At 46.1% G+C, this 18,937-nt stretch overlaps 1 protein-coding gene and 1 non-coding gene across 2 annotated transcripts in view; one reads left to right on the forward strand and one right to left on the reverse strand.

Annotated features, from left to right (window-relative positions):
- Positions 1-18,937, forward strand: part of LOC139240988 (ceramide synthase 6-like) — a 108,725-nt gene that overhangs the window by 24,023 nt on the left and 65,765 nt on the right. Inside the window, exons 3-4 of the mRNA XM_070869640.1 lie at positions 996-1,126; positions 8,623-8,680. Of these exons, the coding sequence (XP_070725741.1) occupies positions 996-1,126; positions 8,623-8,680 (189 nt within the window). The remainder of the gene's footprint in view (positions 1-995; positions 1,127-8,622; positions 8,681-18,937) is intronic.
- Positions 10,164-10,362, reverse strand: LOC139241045 (U2 spliceosomal RNA). Its single transcript, XR_011588771.1, has one exon. It is a non-coding gene; the product is annotated as a U2 spliceosomal RNA (small nuclear RNA).

Genomic DNA, 18,937 nt, shown 5'->3' on the forward strand with positions numbered 1-18,937 from the left:
GGGTTGAGATGATATTGAAGAACCATTCTTGTTGCTTGCCTCAACCTCTTGATACTGTTTTGCAATGCACGGCAGCCAATATACTATCTTTTTAAAAAAAAAAAATATTAATTGAATAACACATTTTTCCTATTAAACTACAAAACGGGTAATGTGTGGTGAAATGTTATATAAAATGTTAACTGTGTGCCTGCGTCCCTTGGCCTGTTCTACCTGTGGACGGGGCCATTTTCCCCAGCATAGTTCTCTTATTTCCTTACTCTGGGAGGGTGGCTGAGCCTGTGTGCTAATCTATGTAAACACTGAGTGAATTCCTCTGAGCCCATTCATCCTTTTTAGGTAACCATGCAGAGTAGAATTTCTGCTGTTTTTTTTTTCCTTCTGTTTACCCTAATCATTTGGATCGATTGGCCTTGAAGTTCTATTCCCTGTATATATTTATATTAATGTGTGTGTATGTATATATCACACACACACACACACACACACACACACACACATTCATTTTATATTATATATATTCATAAGAAATAGGAGCAGGAGTTGGCCATACTCAGGCCTGCTCCGCCATATCATACTGGCATAAGGTACTTTAGCTGGATTTGAAGATTTAACTTAATGTTTTTTTTTTTAAATTGGGCTCATAAAAGTGAAGGATGGCAGTGTTCAGGAAAGAAAATTCCACTCCCTTTCCCCCCCCCCCCCCCCACCCATGTTTGTCCGCCTCGCACTTCATTTCTCTTCCTCTCCTCCTCTCCTCTCCTCCTCTCCTCCTCTCCTCTCCTCTCCTCTCCTCTCCTCTCCTCTCCTCTCCTCTCCTCTCCTCTCCTCTCCTCTCTCTCTCTCTCTCTCTCTCTCTCTCTCTCTCTCTCTCTTTCTTCCCCCCCCCAGATTTTCGAACTTCATTTCATTGGTTGTACAACCAACTGTGACTGGAGTTGTTTCTGGAAGCCAGAAATGCAAATTACTAATCTATTCTTTTCCCTTCCGCTCAGTCTCCTGATGAGAAAAGGCTCGAAGGCCTATCGAAACAGCTCGACTGGGATATCCGCAAAATTCAGCGCTGGTTTCGACATCGAAGAAACCAAGATAAACCCAGCACACTCTCAAAGTTCTGTGAGAGCATGTACGCCTTTTCTTTTACTCTGTTATTGTGTCTATAATTGGGCCCGATTACAGTTAGTTAAGTCCGATTGTGCAAAATTCCTGGCCTAATGGTATCATAACTCCAGCATCAGTTTATGGATAAACAACTGTGTTTTTTAAAATGATCAACTTTTTTGGTGCAATCTCCTGATCCCGTCCCTGCTCCTCCTAAAATTGAGTGAGATTTCTAATATTTATACACTTTCAACACCCATTAGAAAAGAAAAGCCCATATGATCTGTTGCTTCTGTTTTTCCCTCCTCCTCCTCCTCTCCCTCCTCCTCTCCCTCCTCCTCTCCCTCCTCCTCTCCCTCCTCCTCATCCTCTAAAGTGAGAGGGTGTTTCTTCCTTAGAATGTAGAGATTGTTTTTAGGATTTTTTGAAAGAATAATGGTTGGTGTTGCCATGTGATGTACTTGCTTCTATTTTGTACATTTCCATTTTTTATTTATTTATTTTTTTAAATAATAAAATCTTTCACTGCCTCTATACGCAGGGAGAGTGAGATTCCTGCTAATTGGAATGGCGTTTGCCCATAACTGGGGCCACTGGTTTACGGTGACTGAATAAGTGGAAATCAACTTTTATTACTTGGGATTCTGTGTTTGTTGCTGGAGTTTAGGGATCATATTCCAGCTTCCACCCAAGAACCGTAAGGGCCATAATGACTGGAAACCAACAAAAATGCGGTTGCTGGTTACCATAGTGCCTGGCAGTGGTCTTACTTGGCATTAAAATGCCCCTAACACGCTGTCTAACCTTAAATAAGCTCCTCATTCTGCTGATTAGGAGAGGAAATGGCAGTGGCATTGACCAGCGGCAGCTGGGGCAGAATGGTGGCATTGGTGGCAGAACACGGGTGGCATTAGTGGCAGAGCACGAGCAGCAATGGCGGCAGAACAAGTGGCATTTGCGGCAGAGCAAGCGTGGCAATGGCGGCTGAACACAAGTGGCATTAGCAGCAGCGCACGAGCAGTAATGGTGGCTGAGTCTGGAGCGGCGGCGAAGAGGGCACGAGTGGCGTTAGCGGCGGCGTTAGCGGCAGCGCACGGGCAGCAATGGCGGTCGAGCCTAGGACAGCGGCGGCGGCAGCATGAGTGGCAACAGTAGTACCATCAGCGTTTACAGTAGGCTTTTTGTTTCGGGTGAAAGTAAGGAATTCCCGAGCTCCTACTCTCAAGACTTCCATAACCCACCAGTGCCTGTTTTTTTTTCCTGTTACCATGTGAAAGCAGTGGTATTGCTCATATTTCATAGCGAGAGTGACTCTGAAGTACTGTTGGAGCAATTTCATTCTTACTTGACCAACAATATTAGTAAGCTTTGCCCCTGTTAGTTTGAAAATGACTGTAGCTTAGAACGATGCAGCACAGAAGGAGGCCATTCGGCCCATCGTGTCTGTGCCAGCTCTTCAAAAGTACTCTCCAATTAGTCCCACTCCCCTGCTTTTTCCCCATAGCCCTGCTAAATTTTTCCCCTTTGAAAGTTACTATTGAAACTGCTTCCACCACCCTTTCAACGACTGATCACCATAACTCACTGCGTAAAAAATGTTTTCCTCATGTTGCCTCTGGTTCTTTTGCCAATTACCTTAAATCTGTGTCCTCTGGTTACCGACCCTTCTGCCACTGGAAACCGTTTCTCCTTATTTACGCCATCAAAACCCTTCATGATTTTGACCACCTCTATCAAATCTCCTGTTAACCTTCTCTGCTCAAAGGAGAACAACCCCATCTTCTCCAGTCTCCCCACGTAACTGAAGTCCCTCATCCCTGGAACCATTCTGGTAAAGCTAAGGACCTCGTATGCCTTTTTAACAGCATTATCAACTTGTTTTGCCACCTTCAAAGATTTGTGTATGTGAACCCTCAGGTCTCTGTTCCTGAACCCCTTGAAAATTGTACCCGTTAGTTTATATTGCCTCTCCTCATTCTTCCTACCGAAATGAATCACTTCACACTTTTGTGTTAAACTTCATCTGCCATGTGTCTGCCCAGTCTGTCTATGTCCTCCTGAAGTTGCACAAGGAGAAAAACCAATAATAGTGTAGCCACTGTTTGTGCAGTGTTTACTACAGCGTGTCTACCTGTTCAGTGTAATAAACCTAGTAACTATTTTGTGAAAAGCTCCATCTTTTTAAAAAAAAAAAAAAAAATTTAACTGCTGAAGCAGATTTGTCCCGTGTAAAAATGGAAGGTACGTTTGGTATCGTCCATGCACTCATACCTCCCATTGCCTGAGTACAGAGAGGCGACAGCAAAGACTCTGGCCTTGTGGGAGGGAGAGGGAAACCTGTGAGTATTACCGAGCTACTCTTCTACGCTTCATGGCTGGTACACAACGGGAAAGTGAGGACGCGAAAATGCAGCATCTTTTGGAAAGTCTTGGATGGCCATGAAATATTATGGAGCCACAAACCGAATGATATTCCTTCATGTTCAGTTTGAAATTGTTGCCTGCAAGTCTAGTCCCTGGAGATGGGTGTTTGGTGACTCTTGAACTTGGATAGCCAACAGTTCTGCAGCTTTATATTGGCATCCACTAATTTAATGATAGCAATGGTATCAAGCTATTGGGGAACATAAAGATGTAATATTGGCCATTCCGTTGGCTGAGGTGAAAGTCTCCACCTCCTGAGAGACACAGACTGGAAAGGTCACAGGATCAATATCCTGGTCCTTGCTGATCTGAATCAGAGGCGGTAGTGGCTCTATAATTGCCTGCAGTACCTCCTGGATTGGGGAGAGGAAAATCAACTGGGGTTGCCACTCCTGAATGCTATTCAACAACCCCTGCTCGACATATGTGTGTGCGTGCGCGCACACCTGCGCATATGGGATCGGGCTCGGATACAAAGTCCTCCACAGTCAGATAGCTTGCTGATGCTCGCTGCCTAGCCACTGGTTTATGGTATGGATGGAAGTGGACAATTTGATTTCCATAACGTCAGTAGAAATCCTGGAGTTCCATGTAACAAAAATGGGAATGAACTTACTCAGTCACTGTAAGCCAATGGCCCTGATTGCAAGCGGGTGGCATTCGAGCACCCCCAAAACGGCGGTAAAATCCCAGAAGCTAACCGAATAAATCAAATTTCATCACGTAATCGATAATAGGCACTTGGGCAAAGTACTGGCACCCACTGAGCTCTGTTCCAGTGAAGAAGTCAACACCCTCCGGAAAGAGGAAAATATTGGTGGTGAGGGAAATTAAGCGAGTTTGTGGCCCGGTAGTTTCTGTGGTAGTCCAAGACTTTCTGAAAGGATCTCCCGCCCCCACCCCATGTGCTTTCCTTGATCAAGAGTGGAGCAGGAGAGGACAGGAGACATCCTTGCTCCTGGCAGAGGGCATTTAGATCTCTTCAATGGCACTATGTCTACAATCAAATCATTTGGAAGAGTTCCCCGCTTGGGTTGGAAGAGGAGGAAAATACTTAAATCATGGGGTGCAATATAAGTACATTACTGATAACTGAGGCAATTTCAAACCATCACTTGCTACACTATCCAATAACGCATTGTCCAGCTGAAAACTGCACCTCTTATTAATCTCTTCCTGCACCTCTGGGATCTTGTCCTGCTCTGAAATGCTGTCCCAGTTCTCTTGATAGTCTGGCGGCATTGTATTTGGCCTAGCTTGTCCTCTCAATTTTCAAACGGGGTTTGTGGTCTCGCCTCTCTTCACTCCAGGGAAGCAGCTTGTGTCCACCTGTTTCTCTCCTAAATATCACGGGGCAAGCCTATGAGGAGGGGCAAGACATTGGTGCTGGTCTTGCACTGTGGTGAGAGCTGGGCCGTTAACCACAGATTGACTGTCACATGCTGTTCCGTGTGAAAATGTTGGCCTTGCGGTTAACCCTTTTGAGTACTGTCGCACTCCCATCTGGCTTTCAAAATGTGAAACTCTTTGTTTCAAAGTTTACACACCCAACATGAAGGCACCACTCTGGGAAGCTGTCTGAGCTGCTTCCCAACCTCTGCAGATGCCATTCCGAGATCCCTTTCTGGGAGGAAAGAGAAGCGCCTCAATTGTATTGTTTCCAGGTGAAGTTTTTCTCTCCTCCCAGCATAGCCCCTTTGCTTCTCTCCAGGATGTGTCCTCTCTGCTTTTACCTTCCTCACCGAATCATCATAGAAGTTTATGGCATAGATAGTCCATTTCGGCCCATTGTGTCCGCGCGGCCGACAAAGAGCTATCCAGTCTAATCCCACTTTCCAGCTCTCGGTCCGTAGCCCTGTAGGTTACGACACTTCAAGTGCACATCCAAATACTTTTTAAATGTGGTGAGGATTCCTGCCTCTACCACCCTCTCAGGCAGTGAGTTCCAGACCCCCACCACCCTCTGCGTGAAAAAATTTTCCCTCAAATCCCCTCTAAACCTTCTACCAATTACTTTAAATCTATACCCTCTCTGCTAAGGGAAATAGGTCCTTCCTATCCACTCTATCTAGGCCCCTCATAATTTTATACACCTCAATTAAATCTCCCCTCGGCCTCCTCTGTTCCAAATAAACAATCCCAATCTGTCCTCATAGCCAAGATTCTCCAGTTCAGGCAACATCCTGGTAAATCTCCTCTGCACCCTCTCCAGTGCAATCACATCTTTCCTGTAATGTGGTGACCAGAACTGCACGCAGTACTCCAGCTGCGGCCTAACCAGTGTTTTATATAGTTCAAGCATAACCCCCCTGCTCTTGTATTCTATGCCTCGGCTAATAAAGACCGTCTGTGGCAATTCACGGGCACCGATCCGTGTTTAGGGCATTAATATGCCAGCGCTATGCACCATGCTGCTTCCATTTAATTTGTAGAACCAGGTATAGTCTTGGTGGTCTTGAAATATACCAACAATTTTGTTTCACTTACATTTTTAATTTTAGCTCAAAGACTCCAGCAGTCTTCAAGCAGTTAATTGCACTTAAATAAGTGATGAGAATAAGTTCCTGCAGAACCTAACTACTTGCTTTGCTGACCACCTCACTTCCTCCACCAATCCGTGGAGAGGGACTTGCCATTTGCACTACTCTTCAAATTGGTTGTGAACAATTAGGAATTGCCTCTTCTGCAAATGCTGGAGCTATAAGTGCACAGCAGGTCGGTCAGTATTTGAAAGAGCAAAGACTGGTTAACGTCTGGTTGTGTATCCCTTTGAAGAAAGGTCTACAGCGGAGACATTAATCTTGTCTTTTCTCCGATGCTGATGAACGTACGGTGTATTTCCAGCACTATCTGGTTTGGCATTTTTACAATTGATTTTCTATTGGGGTTTTCTTTAAAAAAAAAACAGTTTACACCGTGAGTGAGTGACTTCCAGGAGTGGCTGTAGTTTTAAGCTCAGCAGTATAAGGGATCTAAATTCACCTCTGTAGAGGTGGGCATTATCCCAGGGTGCTTTAGAGATTGTTAATGCAGCTCCCTCATACTATTAGGCTTCATAAACTCCTTCCATCCACGCAGTCATCAGCATTTGCATATCTTCCAACCGCCCCCCCCGCAAAAAATTGACAGCAGTGGTAGAAAGGAAGGAGGGGGGGGGGGGATGATGGTGAGCGAGGTAATCAATCCTTGATCTTTGTAACTTCATTCTGTTTGGCTTCCTCCCTGCTCTCCTGAAGGTGTTGACTTGCTGGATCTGGATCTGAATCTGAGGCACCTTGTTCAAGTGACTATTTTCCCCATCTGCTGTTTTGGCCGAGAGTTAACTTTGTACATGGCAACCTTCTTAATCTTGGGCACCCTGATGGTGGAACCTGTTCTTTCAATGACATGATACCAAAAGAGAAATCGTTCCCACAGTGCTGTATTGTATTCACACTCCGCTGTGTAATGCCGTGCAGTCACTGGATGTTGTTTTCCTGGTTGCCCACGTTTCCAATCTTAACCATGCTGTTGGGGGAAAATGCAGGTAAAACCAAGTTCCCACCCCTGGGGGAGGGCGGGGCGGGTGAAATGTGAGTATATGTCGCCCCAGGCTACGTTGCAGCTGGTTATCGTGGCAGAGATCTGGGCACGAGTACATGCTCGCCCTTCTTTCAGTTGGGGAAGTCTTGGTGGAGAGGTTATTTGGACTAGAATCAGGCTTTGACTGTATAAAAGGATTGAACCATCATTTATTGTGCAATTCTGACACAAGATTGGCTTTTTTAAGACTCGTCCCCCATAAATAGTTTAAATTGAGTTTAAATTTTCCCTTTTTTTTGAAATTCTGTCGAATGGAGTTTTGAAGGCCCAAACCTCTTAACTGTGACTCATGCCAGAGTACTCAAAACTTCACTTAAATGCTTCACACCGTCCACTCAGGGTTTAACGATTGAAGTATATGGTCCAGTCATTTGCGAACTTGGCTCAGCATGTTCTGTTGACCATGTACAAGCTGGGTTACTATGTGTGTCCCGCATGTGACCCATTGCGGCACCGAGAGAGGTGCTGGCAAGTGCCTCCGAATGATTCACTTCACAACTTGTTAATGCCAGTGGCTGTGTGACTCTGGTTGAAGGCTAACTTCAGCTCCAGTATATTCTGTAATCACTGACATCTTGATAAGGGCCTGCAATCTAATGCAGGTTTATGTTGGAAGGGCGGCACGGCACGTTCTGGAAGAATAAATGTTGCTTTTGTTTGCAACTCTCTCTTTTTTTTTTCCGGTGGTTGAAAAGCGTCTGGTTTTGTGGCTGGCTGACTCATTGGATGGAGCAGTGCCGCCCCGAGAGGCACTGCAGAGAGGCTGGATAGTTGCTCACCAAGAACATAAGAATTCGGAGCAGGAGTCGGCCATATGCCCCTCGACCGTGCTCCGACCATTCAATAAGATCATGGCTGATTTTTGACCTCCACTCCACTTTCCCGCCCTATTTCCATATCCCTTGATTCCCCTAGAGTCCAAAAATCTGTCTATCTCGCCTTGAATGTACTCAGACTGAGCATCCACAGCCCTCTGGGGCAGAGAATTCCAAAGATTCACCACCCTCTGAGTGAAGAAATTCCTCCTCACTCCGTCCTAAATGGCCAACCCCTTATCCTGAGACTGTAACCCCTGGTTCTAGACTCCCCAGCCTGGGGGGAAACGACCTCTCAGCATCTACCCTGTCAATCCCCCTCAGAATCTTAGATGTTTCAATGAGATCACCCCTCATTCTTCTAAACTCCAGAGTATAGGCCCAATCTACACAATCTCTCCTCATAGGACAGCCCTCTCATCCCAGGGATCCATCACTCAAGGAGAAAACTGGGTGGAGAGTTATTATGGGCTCCTGTGAAGCTCCTAGCGGCCAGTATAGAGCTGGGAATAGATTGCTCAACTTGTGGCGGGTGAGGAAGGAAAAGTCGTTTTTTTTTCTCGCTTTGAAAACCTTTTAAATTTTTCACTGGAATCCAGATTGGTCGACTGAGCTCCTTTTTTAGATTTGATGGGGATAACCCCCCCCCAACCCCCTGCACCCCCTCTCATTTTCTGATTTCAAGTGTTTTGTATTGCAGGTGGAGGCTTGCATTTTATTTCTATATATTCTTCTATGGAGTGAGATTTCTGTGGAAGGTAAGTGCTGTTATCTGTATGTGTGTCTGTGTATCTGCACCACAGTGCAACCTCTTCCCCCTTTCCCCCCCCCTCCCCAAGAGAGGGAAGCATTATTGTCCATTCTTTCCTTCATCAAGATGGCCCTTGGGGCATCCTCTTCACAGCGGCCATGGTCCTGCATAGGCTGGCGTGGAGTTAGCAGGTAGCCGTTTGCAATAAGTGCCATAAGTGGTGTTCTGTTCCTTCCAGTGTAAATGCATGAGAGTAAAGATGTGCTCCATTTTGAATGTACTTCAGTGCAGAAATAGTTGGGGGGGCGGGGGGGGCAGGGGGGGGGGAGCTACTTGTGTATCAAAGTAAAGAAAGAACTTGCATTTATATAGCGCCTTTCACTACCTCAGGGCATCCCAAAGCACTTTACAGCCAGTGAAATGCTTTTGGCGTGTAGTCGCTGTTATAATGTAAGTAAACACGGCAGCCAATTTACGCATTTGCGCACTGCAAGCTTCCACAAACAGCGAGGCACCTGACCAGATAATCCAACGACGTAGGCTGGGTGGTGATTGTTGGCCAAGACATTGGGAGAGCTCCCCTGCTCACCGAATAGTGCCACGGGGTCTTTTACATCCACCTGGGAGGGCAGGCAAAATTTTGGTTTAATGTTTGGAGTGTCCACCTCGATGTTGCGCTCCAGTCTCTGGAGTGGAGTTTGAACCACCGACCTTCTGACTCTGAGTAGAGGGCGCTACCATTGGCGCCGAGTTCAGTTGGGCAAGTGACATCAGAATGGCTGTGTAGAGTGAAGGGAGCTGTGCAGGGAGACACGTGATTGGAACCGTGGTGATGTCCTGGAGCTGGAGTGGTACGGTTTTATGTGTATTTCACTCTACTCCTAAGTGGTGACTTCGGTCTCGCCTCATTCCTCCCAAGCTTTACGCTCCAATTGATTTACAAAGATTTTAATGTACAGCTTCAGTGGGAATGACTTTGCATGGTGCCGTGTGAGGATGATGTGGTGATCAGTGGTCTGTTGCGAGGTGCACAGTGGCTCCTTTCTGGTGTGCGAGCATAAGATTTTGGAGATTTGTGTTCTCTTCGCCGAGAGCAAGTGTCGACAGCGGAAGGAGTGTGCGGCAACCCAGGCCCCCCCACCCACCCGTTCTCTCAACCACCGTCTGCCCCACCTGTTGGAGACTGTAATTCCCGCATTGGACTCTTCAGCCACCTGAGAACTAGTGTAGAAGCAAGTCATCCTCGACTCCGAGGGACTGCCTATGCTGATGATGCACTCTGTGTAGTAAAAGGGGAGATAAGTCTTCTATCTTTACCCAGTGCTTTTCGTGTTTGCATTGAATCAAGCTCTGCGTTTTGTATAAATCTGAGGTTTTTTTTTAAATTCGTAGCCAATCTTTCCAATTCTTTGTCAAATCACAAACGCCAGAGGTCACCTTGCACACATCAAGGATCACTCTGCACCAATGCTCTTAGCCAAAAGGCCGAGAGCCACTGCACCGTTCCTGGAAGTACTGCAATACCAGGTTCGTGCCATGGAGGTGGATGGGTCAATCCACCCCACCCACCTCCTATTTCCAAAAAGCATAGGAGAACCACCTTCCTGATCCAGGAAGAACCACTTTGGGGTCATGGTTACTCCCCTGTCAGGTCAGTTACGCATGATCTTAGCCAAAAGGCCGAGAGATTGCTCCAGAATTCATGTGACAGCTGGTGGTTTTTTGGGAGTGGGAGGAACAAACTAAAGATTGCTGTCCACATACTCGTGAAGCTAATGACCTCGCCGTTATTTATGTGCCAATGCCACAGCAACTTCAGGCGAGGGCAGATGTGCGATTAAACGCACAAATCGAACAGTTGCTGTCTGAGACGCCCCACTCCGCCGTTAGCTTTGCGGAAAAGGCATCTCGCTGTCTGGCTCATTATTCAAATGCATTGAAGTTCCTGCACTTGCACTGTAGATACAAAGTAAACTCGCCTCAGAACATTGTCACGTCGTTTCAAGTCTAAGCACCCTTTAACAGGCTGATATGCGTTAGTTACTGCCACTCAACCTCTCTGGCACTGAAACTTAACTATTCCAAGTGTGGAGTCTCATTCCTTCAGGTTTGTTGGAGTCTGTCTCTCTCTTTCTCTCCATCCAATATTTCTTTCCCTCTCTCTTTCTTTCTCTTCCAATACCTGATCTGATATTGAATTCATCCACTCTAACCTACACTTCCTTGTTCAGACCTTGTGCTGTTCATTTCACAATCTTTCAATCTGGTTAAGGAGATGCACAGTCGCTTGCTCTGCTCACTCAGATCCCAGATGCCCTGTTTCCATCTTGCACTTCCAGCAACTTGCCACGGAAAATATCATGGAGATTAAAGGGGCAAGGGCAAGTCTACCTAACAGCGTTCATTGACCGGTTACAGGAACTTTTAGGCCATAATGTTTTATCTACACCAAATAAAATCATTTTTATACATTTTTTGCCTCATTTATCTGGCCTGTTCTGAGCAACCTGTTCATTGACTTTTAATATTTCAACAAATCCATTTTACATTTTAGAAGAATTGTTTCTTACTATTTTGAAAAAAGATTGCAAGGAAGGTTGACGATGCATTGGCTCGCTATGTTGCAACCCATTTAATCAACGGGAGATTTGTTTTTATTGCAAAGTTTGCTAAGCACTGCACTCAAAATACACACTGACAAAAGCAATCCGCTCTCTCCCATTGATCTTTGCCAACAGAATGGCAACAGTATCTCTCGTGCACAGAATTTGGGAACATTTATGAGTCTACTCTGCAAATTAGAGGGAGAGGTCTTTGGAGAGCAGACAAAGTAGAGGGGGAGATAGAGAGAGCAACATGCTCTTCCGAAAGGACTAAAACCAATGAAGCGTGGCCCTGTGCTGCTGTTAGGCAGGTGCATCGTGGAAAAGTGGGATGCAGGTGCTGAACTTTTTTAAGCAGAATTGACAGATCTTCCAGTCTGATCCCGGCTGCTTCGAGGGCAGAACTTGCAGTGACGACTTCGAGTGCAGCAATGAGGCTCCAGGGTATTGCTGTTTTTACTGATTTCTCTTTCGAAGGTTTTAATAACTGGATGGATCAATGCCAGACCTCGTGGTCTGTTGCTAAGCGACTGGCGTGGTAATTTATTTTTATTTCCGGCTACCAAGCCAGTGATGTCGACCAGAGCTTGACTCTGTTCCAATTTGCATTGGCTTGTTGCAGCTGTGGTCACTGGGTGTGAACACAAGGATTTAAAGGGGCACCTACCCTAACAGCAGAAGTGTTTAGCCAACTTGTCTGGAGCTTCCCAAGTACTGCAACCAGGCAGCGCAATTCATGCAGTAAATAATTGTTTTGTTTACCTGTTGTATCATTGTAACAAATCGTGTCTCTTCTTTTCCCCCTCTCCAATGACACTTTTTTGGGAAAAATTATTGCTCCAAACCAAACTGTACTTATCAATTCATCAAGTCTTGTCTTGTTTGGTGAGATGCAACTGCTTTTGACTCTCTCCAGCCTTATCGTAGCAAGTCTGGGCAAGGTATGTTTTTTTTTTTCACGGCTGCGTACACCTTTTGGGTAAATGTCTTGTCTCGGTTGAGTCGGCATATGCAGTCTAGCTGTACTCCGTCAACTTCTGGCCAGGACACCGGGGAGAACTCCCCTGCTCTTCTTCTAAATAGTGCTGTGGCATCTTTTACATCCATCTGAGAAAACATACGAGGCCTCTGTTTGTTTAACTGCCCCTCCGACAGTGCGCCACTCCCTCAGTACTGCCCCTCCGACAGTGCGGCGCTCCCTCAGTGCGACGCTCCCTCAGTACAGCACTGGGAGTGTCAGCCTAGATTTTTGTGCTCAGCTCTCTGGAGTGGGACTTGAACCCACGACCTTGTGACTCAGGCACGCAAGTGCTACCCACTGAGCCACGGCTGACACATGGGTTTCTGCAGTGGCAGTGGTCTTTGGTGTGCAATACAAGACCATAAATAGAAAATTAGCTAAGATTTGCTTTGTAACCACAGTGTACTTGTACAAAGAGTTTTCAACAGTCTCTGCCAGATATCCTTGCAGGCATCATAAACCGTAACATGTCAATTTGGAACAGTTATTAGTGGTGTCTGGTGGCTGCTACTGTTTTAATTTGTGCCTCCCCCTTACTAATTTTATGGCTCAACTAGGGAAGAGTTGTGGGCCTGAGCACCTTTTCGATGGGCTGTACATTAGGGCAAATGTACTTTTAAACACATTCCTTTTCCAGGGTTCTCCTACTTCTCCTGAAAGGCGTTGACTCCTGCTCGGGGCACAGCTCCACAAACGCTGAGCATGCTCTGGCACCTCGGCCAAGTAGCTGTTATTCCTGCGTGAGCCAAGATCTCATTGGCAGGTTAATTCAACAGTGGCGAGTGTCACAGCTGAGTATGCACATGTTGGCATTGGGTGAGGACTGAATAATTGCCACTTGGGTGAGACACCAGAGGGTGGTTGGTACCTGTACCCCAACCTCCTAGGGTAAGGAGCGGGGAGTAAATGGGATGGGGAGTGGAATTTTTTTTTTAAACCTATCCCATTTATGTTTTCCTCTGCTCTAAAGTAACCCCTTTATCCCTTCACCTTCCCCAAAAGTGTCATTATAATCTTTTTTTAGATGCAATAGTGTCTGATTTTGTATGTAAAACCAAACCAACTTGCATGCAAATTTCTGTAGCATGTTCAAAAGTTGTAGATGAGTTTCCTCTGGAAGAGTGAGCAAGGTTTTAGGACTGGGGACCTTGTCTGTAATTACGTGCTGTTTGCAGGGAAGGTACACGAGGTCATTAACTAGAGTTCATTTGGATCTCCTAATCTTTTGAATTTGTAGGCTATGGATTCCAAAGTGGGGTGGAGCACGGGGAGAGTTTGTCATAAGCAAGCGACGGAATAATTTCTAATTTAGGAAAGGATGTTAAAAGGGAGCCCATCATGGTGAATGCTGCCTCAAGTTACAGCAGGTAATAATGAGAATAATCTGACCAGCCTGTGTTACACCTTCCATTTACTTTTTAACTTTTTGAATCGAGGCCTGGCTTAACCGGGAACCAATGTAGGTCAGCAAACACAGGGGAGATTAAACACCGCCTCCAGTGCAGCCTTCGGCCGCCTGAGGAAAAGAGTGTTTGAAGACCAGGTCCTCAAAACTGCCACCAAGCTCATGGTCTACAGGGCTGTAGTAATACCCACTCTCCTGTATGGTTCACAGACGTGGCCCATATACAGTAGACACCTCAAGTCGCTGGGGAAATACCACCAACGATGTCTTCGCAAGATCCTACAAATCCCCTGGGAGGACAGACGCACCAACGTTAGTGTCTTCGACCAGGCCAACATTCCCAGCATTGAAGCACTGACCACACTTGATCAGCTCCGCATGCCAGACACGAGACTCCCAAAGCAAGCGCTCTACGTGGAATTCCTTCATGGCAAACGAGCCAAAGGTGGGCAGAAGAAACTTTACAGGGACACCCTCAAAACCTCCCTGATAAAGTGCAACATCCCCTCCGACACCTGGGAGTCCCTGGCCAAAGACCCCCCTAAGTGGAGGAAGAGCATCCGGGAGGGTGCTGAGCACCTCTCGTCTCATCGCCAAGAGCATGCAGAAATCAAGCGGAAGGAGCGTGCGGCAAACCAGTCCCACCCACCCCTTCCCTCAACGATTATTTGTCCCACCTGTGACAGGGACTGTGGTTCTCGTATTGGACTGTTCAGCCACCAAAGAACTCACTTCAGGAGTGGAAGCAAGTCTTCCTCGATTCTGAGGGACTGTCTATGATGTCCTTTTGCAGATTTTGTGTATCCTCCTCACACATTGCTTTTCCTCCCACCTTTGTATCGTCAGCAAACTTGGCTATGTTACACTCAGTCCCTTCCTCCAAGTCGTTAATATAGATTGTAAACAGTTGGGGTCCCAGCACTGATCCCTGCGGCACCCCACTTGTTACTACTGATTGCCAACCCGAGAATGAACCTTTTATCCCGACTCTCTGTTTTCTGTTAGCCAATCCTCTATCCATGCTAATATATTGCTCCCAACCCCGTGAACTTTTATCTTGTGCAGTAACCTTTTATGTGGCACCTTGTCAAATGCCTTCTGGAAGTCCAAATACATCACATCCACTGGTTCCCCTTTCTCCACCCTGTTCGTTACATCCTCAAAGAATTCCAGCAAATTTGTCAAACATGACTTCCCCTTCATAAATCCATGCTGACTCTGCCTGACTGAATTATGCTTTTCCAATGTCCTGCTACTGCTTCTTTAACAATGGACTCCAACATTTTCCAACCACAGATGTCTGGCAAACTGGTCTATAGTTTCCTGCTTTTTGTCTGCCTCCTTTTTCAAATAGGGGCATTACATTTGAAGTTTTCCAATCTGCTGGGACTGCCCCAGAATCCAGGGAATTTTGGTAAATTACAACCAATGCATCCACAATCCCTGCTGCTACTTCTCTTAAGATGATGATGGATCACCAAAGTGAGCGAGATCAAGAAGTAATGATTAGCTCATGCCAAGTTTGTGGGTGTGTGTGTGTTTTTTTTTTTAAAGCCTGAATATTGTAGGAAGAAAAAGATTGCGGGAAATGAAGCATTTCAGGTTTTTTTTTTACATAGAATATTCAGCAACAGGAACAGGTCATTCAGCCCAACTAGTCTGTGCTGGTGTTTATGCCCCACACGAGTCTCGGCCTTTTTGCATATCTTTCAGCCTTTTTGCATATCTTTCTGTACCCGTTTCTCTCATGTAGTCGTCTAGTTTCCTTTGAGAAATGAGCAATTAGAGTAGGACTGTGTCAAGTTTTGATTTCAACACGGAGGATACAGGGTTGAGGAAATGTGTATTGAAACATAGAAAATAGGTGCAGGAGTAGGCCATTCGGCCCTTCGAGCCTGCACCGCCATTCAATAAGTTCATGGCTGATCATTCACCTCAGTACCCCATTCCTGCTTTCTCTCCGTACCCCTTGATCCCTTTAGCCGTAAGGGCCACATCTAACTCCCTTTTGAATATATCTAATGAATTGGCCTCAACAACTTTCTGTGGTAGAGAATTCCACAGGTTCACAATTTTGAGTGAAGAAGTTTCTCCTCATCTCGGTCCTAAATGGCTTACCCCTTATCCTTAGACTGTGACCCCTGGTTCTGGACTTCCCCAACATTGGGAACATTCTTCCTGCATCTAACCTGTGCATTCCTGTCAGAATTTTATGTTTCTATGAGATCCCCTCTTATTCATCTAAATTCTAGTGAATAGACTGTGTGTATGGAGCCTAGTAGGAAGAAGAGGGAAGTTCAGAGAAGCATTGATTGTAATCGTGATGAGAGAGACCAGAAAACGTGCATGGGAGAGGTTAGAAGTGAGAAGAATGGACTATCTGACCAGAAGCTTTTTCTTGTATCGTGCCTGGGCGTGCACGAGAGGGGTTAGCAAGCCTCCCTAGAAATGAAGGGAAAGTGCACAAGTCCATTGTCCATTCCAGTCTTGCTGTTTTTGAGTATTTGTTCAAGAATTGCTAGTTTGGCCGAGTACTGAGTTGCATCTGTGCTCGACACCAGAGCGCCACAAGTTGAAATTGAGTTTTCAAAAATAAACCAACTGTAGTGAGTAAGCCATTATCCAGGAAGCAGCAATGTGTTGCAATCTCTCTCAATATGTTTGTTCTGTGGATCGTGCTCTTGCTCGAATGCGCAATCTGGCAGAAAACCTGTGTTGAGAGCAAACCAGGTGTGTGTTTTTTTTTTTCTGTTCCAGCTTTGATGGGGAAATGTGCCATTCTTTCAGTGTTCGGCAACCTCTTCTGCCATCCCAGCTCCGAAGAGGAACTTGTCATCTGATGGAATTGCCAGCGTGTCGTGTTGCTGCAGGGCCCACTGCAATATCTTTTTTCAAACGCAGTATGCTCGGGGCTTGGTGGTGGTGGAGGTTCAGTGCTGTTCACTGTGTTTTTTTTTGTGGCCCATCTTTTCTGCCAATTTTCTCCCCATCTATCCTGAAGGTACTGACTCCTTACAGGCGTACACCTCCTGAGTTCTGCGCATCCTTCAGTGCTGCACCCAAGTGGCCATTCTTGCGATGGACGCAGATGTCACTGTCTTCTTGAGTTTGAGCTTCCACAGTGAGTGTTGGCAGGCTAATCACGGGGGGGTCCTCGGTCCAACCATTTTCAGCTGTTTCATCAATGATCTTTCATCTGTGATAAGATCAAGAGTGGGCTCAGCCGACAGCAAGACTTGGACATAATGCAGGATTGGGCTGATAAGTGGTAGGTAACATTTGTGCCATCTCTGTGCCAGGCCATGACCACCTCCAACAAGAGGAGCCCCCAAGCCCCTAGAAACTTAACTATCCATCATATCAACACCATGACTGCAAGAGTAGGGCAGAGCCTGGTTACTCTGATGAATGATTCACCTTCTCATCCCTCAAAGCCTCACTACAAGCTACAAGACTCCAGCAAGGGATGTGATGGAATACTCACCACTTGGTTGGGTTGTTACTGCCACAACAACACTCAAAGCTCAACACCAACCAGGACAATAGTCCACTTGATCAGCACCCCTTGCACACTTGCCATCATGGGCGCACTGTGGCTGCAGCATGAACTACAACAACAACTTGTATTTATATAGCGCCTTTAATGTAGTGAAATGTCCCAAGGCGTTTCATAGGAGCATTGAGATTTTAAAAAAATTTGACACCAAGCCGCATAAGTAGAAATTAGCGCATGTGACCTAAAGCTTGGTCAAAGAGGTCGGTTTTAAGGAGGGTGGAGAGGTTTAGGGAGGGAGTTCCAGAGCTTGGGGCCTAGGCAACAGAAGGTATGGCCACCGATGGTTGAGCGGTTATAATCAGTGATGCTCAAGAGGGCAGAATTAAAGGAGCGCCGATATCTTCTTGGGGCGGGTGGGGGGGGGGCGGTTGTGCACACTGTAGCTTCAACAGCACCTCCTCCTCTGTGATCTCTACCAATGCAAAGGACAAGAACAGCAATGCCAAAGGAACACCATCACCTCCAGTTACCCACCATCCAAATTTTGGATATATATTGGCATTTCTTCATTGTCGCTGGGTCAGAATCCTGGAATTCCCTGGCAACACCATCTGCCCAAGGGGCTGCAGCGGATCAAGGAGAATGGCCACTATCACCACCCCCTCTCGGCAACTGGGGATGGGCAATAAATGCGGCCTTGCCAGCATCGTCAATATCCCAATACATTTTTTAAAAATACATTATTAATGGATAGTGATCTTATCGAAATGTATAAGATTATGAGGGGGCTTGACGAGGTGGATGCAGAGAGGATGTTTCCACTGATGGGGGAGACTAGAACTAGGGGGCATAGTCTCAGAATAAGGGACTGCCCATTTAAAACTGAGATGAGAAGGAATTTCTTCTCTCACAGGGTTGGAAATCTGTGGAATTCGCTGCCAGAGAGCTGTGGAAGCTGGGACAATGAATAAATTTAAGACAGAGATAGACAGTTTCTTAACCGATAAGGGATTAAGGGGTCATGAGGAGTGGGCAGGGAAGTGGAGCTGAGTCCATGATCAGATCAGCTATGATCGTATTAAGTGGTGGAGCAGGCTCGAGGAGCCATATGGCCTACTCCTGCTCCTATTTCTTATGTTCTTATGTAGGAGTGGAAAGCCTGGATAGCCTTCTACTATCCATCATCATCATAGGCGGTCCCTCAAACGAGGATGACTTGCTTCCACAAGAGTTCACCGATGTTTCAATGAAGGACCCGATGTTCCAGACCTGAACTCCAGGGGTGGAAGATTCCTGTGCGTGAATTTTTTTAACATGTGGTGACTGTTGCACATCAGCCACCACACGGACTTGACAGAGCTAGGCCTTTATCCAGTGGCAAGGCTTAACCAGGATGACTGGAGACTGCTCTGCTTTACTATCTATCACAGGCACTGAGGCTGCAGCATCTCTGTATGGCTGCTCTGCTTGACATCAGCTAACTCTGCATTGACCAGAGATTGTGCCCGAGATGTCCATGTCTGCATGACCCAGCTGCTGGCTGGATAGACGACAGTTTATTTCCACACCCGACCACTGCATTCTTTACTTTCATGAAAAAAAATGTTGAGCTTTAAAATACATTACTGTGCGCGTATCTGTGAGATCCTTTCAGTCCAAGGTCACGCACATATTCTTCAATAAATACTCTTTTGAAGTTGAAACAATAGTGGCTATGCAAGTATAGCGGTTTGTACAGG

The sequence above is a fragment of the Pristiophorus japonicus genome, chromosome X (assembly GCF_044704955.1).
Source record: "Pristiophorus japonicus isolate sPriJap1 chromosome X, sPriJap1.hap1, whole genome shotgun sequence".
In the NCBI taxonomy this organism is placed as follows: domain Eukaryota; kingdom Metazoa; phylum Chordata; class Chondrichthyes; family Pristiophoridae; genus Pristiophorus; species Pristiophorus japonicus.